Raw genomic sequence first — 7,569 nt, forward strand, 5'->3', positions numbered from 1 at the left:
ACTTTATTAGACATCGATTAGAAGAAGGACAACTCGTGGTGAAGAGGATATCATCATAAGATAACCCAGAAGATCCGCTTACGAAGGGACTGAGCAGGGTTAAGCACTTGCAGCATGCTAGGAGTATTGGGCTGAAGGATGATATTAGTATAGATTAGATAGTATTAGAAACATATAATAGATAAATGTAATTAACATTTGATGATTAAATAAAAAAGTATTATTTATGAGTAATGTTACTGTCTTATGTTAATTGTTTAACTATTGTTTCACTTTGCATGTTTTGACTTCCAGAATAATTGAGTTTATTAAGAATAATCAAGTTATTCAAATTGTCCACAATCGTTCATATGTTGGAAGTAGGTCTGAATGAAGATTGTGATGAATTGGTGTGTAGATTGTCTAAATGATATTAGACATAGCAAAAGTTTGCTGCAACATTCATGAGTGCTTATGAACTAGTTTTGAGCATTGGAACAAACCCGCGCTTGCTGGAATCACCTTATGGAATGTAATAAAAGGGTGATCAGAAGACGATAATATCATATGGTCTTCAAACCTAGATATATGGTTTGTTATTTGTTAATTGGTTGTACATTGATAATGCGAAACCGCATCAGTAACTTGATGTTATAAAACACATTGTTGTGTATACTTGATTAAGGAATAAGTAAATGCATATAAGTCGAAGTTTATCTGTTACTTTTATCCTAAGAGGTTAAAAGCGATATCTCGGCCGCTCGATGATTTGATTTGACTTATGTGTTGGGCCCGGTCAGAACTAAATTGATGTGTTCGATTAAGTTCTATGTCAAATAAATCTGAGATTGAAAAAATAATTGCGAGACAAATTGTTTCCATAGAGTTGTCAGCATGATATCTAGATCGAGGACTGTACGATCCCTTATCTAAAGGACAAGATTGATAAGATCATAGTTTGACAGTGTCTTTGAGAGCTACGATTGCTAATCGTTATATATAGTTACTAGACTTATCCAAGTGGGAGACTGTTGGAATAGTGTCTAAGGCTGCAACTATATTTGGTAAGTACTTGACCCGATTGAGCATGGTCCTTTTGGGTTGCCTTCACCATAGCAACTTTACAGGATGATTTATAATGAGAGAAGAAATATTGTTAATATATTATGAGAATAATATAAGAAATAATAATATTATTTGATTAATATAAGTTATAAATTAATTAGGAATTAATTTAGTGACTTAAGGAGATTAATTAAATAGAAGGGCATAAATTGTCAAGTGTATGATAGTTGTACTTTGGGCTATAATCCCTTAAGGATAAAGGGGGACGGTTTTGAGGGCTTTGGATAGACCTTGAAATCGTCCAACGCTTATCATTAGGGTATTGGATTGCTTAGGGCCTAAGTTATCCAGTTAGGGTTTAAGGGTGAAACCCTAGGAGCCTTACAAGTATAAATAGACCCTATGAGTCATGGAAAATCGGCACTCTTGTCTCTAAAGGAACCCTGGCCGATTTCTTCCTCCCCTCTCCTCTCTCTATAATCATCCTCTTGCTGGATATTTGTCCGATCCACACAAAGGTCGATCCCAAACAAGTTATTTATTTACTTGTAGAGGTACCGCAATCTCTTGGCGTTCTGTTAAACAAACTTTAGTTGCTTCTTCTTCTAACCATGCAAAGATTATAGCAATTCATGAGGCAAGCTGTGAATGTATTTGGTTAAGAAATTTAACTCATCACATTCGTGAGAGTTGTGGTCTAACTTCTAACAGGGACGCTCCAACCATACTATATGAAGATAATGCGGCTTGTATAGCCCAATTCAAGGAATGGTTTATCAAAGGAGATAGAACCAAACATATATCACCAAAGTTTTTTTTTACTCATGATCTTCAAAAATAGCGTGGCATCAACATCCAGAAAATTCAATCAAGTAACAAATTGGCAGATTTGTTCACTAAAGCGCTCTCTATATCCAAATTTGAAAACATGGTACGAAATATTGGAATGCGACGCTTTAAGGAAATCAAGTGATCTGATGATCAGGGGGAGTTGGAAACATATTGTACTCTTTTCCTTAGCTATGTTTTTCCCACTGGGTTTTCTTAGCAAGGTTTTTAACGAGGCAATTGTTCCAAATATTTATTATTAATCATGTACTCTTTTTCCTTAATAAATGGTTTTTCCCATAAGGTTTTACCTATTAAGGTTTTAACGAGGCATGATACAATCGTCATTCAAGGGGGAGTGTTATGAAATATTAGTTTGTGAATGACCATTGGATTCTCCATTTCTCCCATAGCTCCCCATCATTATTTAGCATTACTAACAACATTTTCAGTGTGTTTTATGAATGTAATAATACACCATCATAATGTGCATTCATATTATAGCTCATATTTCATCTTATTTGGATAGTATAAATAGTGAGCCATATGTATTAGGCATTTGATGATTTCATCATAAGTATTGGAATAAAAGTTCTCTCTACTCTCATGTCTTTCTTTACTTTATAATATACGTTTTTATTTAATCATATTTTATAACAGAAAACGATTATTCCACACCCCCACCGAATTTTCTTTCACATATTTTAGAGACTAAAAAAAATTATTAAAAGGAAAGCAGTAACTTAACATATAGCTTAATACAAACTAAGTGTAACACTCATATATTATACGGATTAAAAATGATTAAACTTAAAGTATAAAAATAAAATAATTTTTAATGTATAACTTTAAAATAAGAAAGAAAGAAACGTATTTATTACAATTTAATATCATATATATGATATTTAATACTTTACATATATAAGTATATGACTTTAATTAAAAATTAAAACAAATTAAAAATTGACAAGTGGATAATATTTATTTTCAAAATTACCACAAAATGATAAGTGTCAAAACTAATGAGAGATTGACAAGTGACAAAAAAACCTTCATTTATTAAAGAAGATTTAGATCTAAAAAGCAAATACATATTATTTGCCTCGTAATTATTATCAAAATTAAAAAGACATTGTAAAACATACCAACATTATTAAATTGTGTTTTCGTAATTATTATCAAAATTAAAAAGACATTGTAAAACATACCAACATTATTAAATTGTGTTTTACATACTAAATGCCAGCCACGTTTTAACATAAAATAAAAAAAAAAGTAAAGTTTGAAACTGAAAAATAATATAAAAAAATAAAATGTATTGAAAAAAAAACTATGAAAATATATTAAAATAGGCTATCATATGATCAACAAAAAGTAGACTGGTGTGCGTTACACTGGCACCCAATAATGGAAGCTCAAGCTACTCTGCTGTTACCAGTTCCTTCGGCGCCCACAATCTTCAAAACCTCTTCACCGATAATTGTGAAATCACAAGCACAAATCCATGCCACACGTCGCCAGTTACTAGCTTCCCACCCTTCAGCCATCGCTCCGAAACGGGAGAAAGATGCCAAAAAACGGATTGTTGTAACGGGTATGGGTCTCGTCTCCGTCTTTGGGAGTGACGTCGGCACCTTCTACGATAGCCTCCTAGCTGGTGAGAGTGGAATCAGTTTAATAGACAAATTTGATGCTTCATCATTCCCAACAAGGTTTGGTGGCCAAATTCGTGGATTCAACTCAAATGGGTATATAGACGCCAAAAGTGACAAGCGACTTGATGATTGTCAAAGGTATTGTATTGTTGCGGGGAAAAAAGCACTTGAAGATGCTGGTGTTGGGAGCCACGAACTCTCCAAAGTTTGTAATTTCTTCCATTTTTCATGTTTCTTAACATTTGATACATTGTGTTACACTAAACTTTGTTGGTGTGCAGATCGATAAGGATTGCGCTGGTGTGGTTGTAGGAACAGGAATTGGAGGTGTTACGATATTTTCTGATAATGTCGAGTCTCTCATAGAGAGAGGTTATAAGAAGATTACACCGTTTTTCATACCTTATTGCATACCAAACATGGGCCCGGCTTTACTTGCTAAAGATCTTGGCTTTATGGGACCAAATTACAGCATCTCAGCTGCTTGTGCGACATCCAACTTTTGCTTCTGTGCTGCTGCTAATCATATCCGTGAAGGGAAGGCTGATTTGATGATTGCTGGTGGGGTCGATGCTTCCATTATTCCTGTGGAATTGGGAGGTTTGGTTGCTTGTGGAGCGTTGTCTCAAAGAAACGATGATCCCCAGACTGCTTGTAGACCGTGGGACAAAGACAGAGATGGGTTCGTTTTGAGCGAAGGTGCTGGTGTTTTGGTAACATTAATTAGCACCCATCTTTTCATTTGATACACTTCTATCTTTTTAGTTGATCATGTTGGCTATATGTTAACGTTGATCTCCTTTGTTTGTAGGTAATGGAGAGTTTAGAGCATGCAATGAAAAGGGATGCTCCAATACTTGCGGAATACTTAGGAGGTGTGGTTAATTGTGACGCCTATCATATAACTAATCCCAGATTTGATGGGCTCTGTGTTTCATCTTGCATTCGAAGCTGCCTTGTGAATGCTGGTGTGTTTGCAGAGGAGGTACTTAAGTTTTATGTTACTTATCTTTCCTTTAAGAAGGTTGAAAGTTAAATGAGCTTCATACATTATCTTGTCGAGCTAAATCTTGTTGGTAGGTAAATTATATCAATGCACATGCAACTTCAACAGTGGTAGGAGATCTGGCAGAGGTTAATGCTCTCAAGAAGGTGTTTAAAAACAAGGAAGGGATCAAAATGAACGCTACTAAGGTGAGAACGTCCATAGTCAACTTTGTGTCCTTAGTGTCGATATTGACATTATCTTATTTTGTATATTTATTCAGAGTATGATTGGGCACTGTATGGGAGCAGCTGGAGGTCTGGAAGCCATTGCTACAATCAAAGCTATTCAAACAGGATGGTTGCATCCCACCATTAATCAATTTGTATGTGGTATTTACATCATATTTGTTTGCGTTTTATCATTTGAGTTCGATCTTAATGTCCTCATCGCAACTGTAGAACCCAGAACCTGGAATTGAATTTGACACAGTTGCAAATGAAAAGCAACAGCATGAAATCAACGTGGGTGAGTTGGTTTCTCTTTGTCCATGGTTCAGATGTCACGTTTAATAAAGTTAACTTATTCAATCGCTTTTGTTATGCATGCAGCAATTTCAAGTTCGTTTGGTATTGGTGGACACAACTCCGTAATAGCATTCTCTGCATTTAAAGCATGATATGTTCATCCATAATTTGTCAAACATCATGGCCTTTGAGGCACTTGATAAACTTGTCCAATGTGTCAGTGTATGAATCTTTATAATACATTTAATGTAAATATAAATTAACTGAATTACAACAATTACCAAAAGAATAATAAGCATATAAATTACTTAAAGATTATACGAACACATAATATATAAAAGTGTTTATATATACAAGACACTACAAGGTTTGGCGTCGTAATAAATAGATCTTTCATAGTTTGTTCGTTTTTTTCAAACCGGTTTAGTCCCAAGAATAGGATCGGGCCGAGTCAAACAAAAATCAACAACGGTTCAAGCTTACACAGCTTCGCCAATGAAAAGATTCGATCCTATGTGAACAATTCCATTTGTCGAAAACCGGTACAAAAAAACCAACGAGTTTGGGCTTTTGTTCACTGGGTATTGTTATTCGGTTATTTGGGACAATATATGCATTTCGCAATTGTAAGTTTCAAGTTTTCATAAAAAATTTGCATTTTACTAAATTTGGTTATATGTTATAAGGGGAAAATGATACAAATATCTTGCGAAGTTTGTAGGATTGGTCATCTTCACCTAAAACATTCGGTATAACATATAACCATCAAATATAACATATATGGGTATTCGCGGTACAGTTTGATACGGTTTACAGTCAAAACCGCAGACCGCACCGCATATGCGGTTTGAGATTTTTGGAAACCACGAACCACACCGCGAAAGGTGTAAACCGCGGTTTGTGGTGCGGTTTGTTGCGGGCGGTTTTGCGGTTACGGTGCGATTTGTGTAGTTTGATTAGTTGTTAAACTTTGAAACTATTTTCAATCATTTGATCTAAATTAAAATTTTATATTTTATTAAAGAAATACTATATTTTAATATTTTTTTAACATATATCTATGGTCATTGCTTAATACTGCCAAATCATTATACATCTTATTCAACATATTATATCACAATATCTTATCACATATTATATCACAATATCTTACCACTAATATATATATATATATATATATATATATATATATATATATATATATATATATATATATATATATATATATATATATATATATGCGGTGTGGTTTGAACCGCCGTTTTGAAACTAAAAACAACAAACCGCACCATATAGTGCAATTTATCGAATTTACGAACCGCGAACTGCACTACAAAAGATGTAATCCGCATTATGCGGTGCGGTTTGGTGCGGTGTGGACGATTTATGCAGTTTGTGTGGTTTACTGCACACCCCTAATAACATATAACAATACCCCTTTCTTAGTCATCTTCACCTAAAACGTCCGGTATAACATATAACCGTTGTATTTGAAACACATATGGCACCCATATTAGCATTGATCTGGTAATTATAATAATAGAATATATGGCTGGGAAACACTACAAGAATAACTACCTATGGTGACGACACCTGTGCCGACGTTTTGTCGGCGCTAAAACAAGCACTATAACAACGACAAGTCACCGCCATAGCTTTTTCCAACTTTGACCATAAATGTCTGACCTAAAGTATGCCGATGGCATGTCGTCGCCATAGATTCAGCGGGAAAGTCTTTTTTCATAATCGTCTGAAAAACCTATGCCGATGACAAGTCGTCAATATAGATTCCGACAAATGTGACTTTCATTTATTTTTATTCCATGGTGCAGAAAGTCGAGACGACATAAGTTTTTGGAAGCTATCCCGACAACTTGTCGTTAGCATGCTATGTGACGTTCAACGTGAAATATCTATCATGACAACATGTCGTCGGCACAACTTTTTAATTTTTTTTTGAGCAAAAAACGAAGGACGTCGTTTATGTAAACCTATACAGACAACTTGTTGTCGGAATAAGATTTTACCTAACAGAACTCAGTCCATTATTCATTTGCCTAGTGGACGAACTCTCACTTTCTCTCTCGATCTAAAACGACGAAATTCACAATTGGCCACTCCCAAAACCGACGACGAGCAACATGTACACTCTTGATCCGTGTTGACTTCCAACTTCTCTCCTTCACCGCCACAATCAGTAAGGATGGAGTGGTTTATCTCGTTTTTTTTTCTTTTCTGATTTGGTGTTTTTCGAGTGACCACCGTAAAGGGTTTTATAGGTTATTCAAATACATATGAAGCGGAAATCTGAACCCTTAAGTTCACATGCAACCTATTGTTATAGGTAGGATCCTTAACTCATATTTAGGATCCTCAAATATTTTTGAAGCCTCAAGATCCTTAAACATATCTCAGGATCCTAACTATTACCACTAATATTTCTAACACTTGTAACGACTATAGTTTCTTTATTTTTCTTACATGTGTAGATGTAGCCAACACAAGACCCATTTTCAACGGAGAGTCATCT

The 7,569-nt window shown here is 34.8% G+C and overlaps 1 protein-coding gene across 2 annotated transcripts; it reads left to right on the forward strand.

The window, feature by feature from the left end:
• The first annotated feature begins 3,222 nt into the window (after window positions 1-3,222).
• On the forward strand, window positions 3,223-5,352 carry LOC145042257 (3-oxoacyl-[acyl-carrier-protein] synthase I, chloroplastic-like). 2 transcript variants are annotated; one of them, XM_078990665.1, is made up of 7 exons: window positions 3,223-3,732; window positions 3,809-4,240; window positions 4,339-4,512; window positions 4,608-4,721; window positions 4,796-4,897; window positions 4,974-5,036; window positions 5,124-5,352. In XM_078990665.1, the coding sequence occupies exons 1-7, from the start codon at window positions 3,280-3,282 to the stop codon at window positions 5,163-5,165; spliced, it is 1,380 nt and encodes a 459-aa protein (XP_078846791.1). In that variant the 5' UTR covers window positions 3,223-3,279; the 3' UTR covers window positions 5,166-5,352. The 2 variants fall into 2 exon arrangements, with proteins under 2 accessions (XP_078846791.1, XP_078846783.1); XM_078990657.1 differs by having other exon boundaries at window positions 3,224-3,732; window positions 4,974-5,040.
• The last annotated feature ends 2,217 nt before the right edge of the window (window positions 5,353-7,569 follow it).

Source organism: Lactuca saligna, chromosome 1 (genome assembly GCF_052625555.1).
Source record: "Lactuca saligna cultivar CGN05327 chromosome 1, ASM5262555v1, whole genome shotgun sequence".
Classification (NCBI taxonomy): domain Eukaryota; kingdom Viridiplantae; phylum Streptophyta; class Magnoliopsida; order Asterales; family Asteraceae; genus Lactuca; species Lactuca saligna.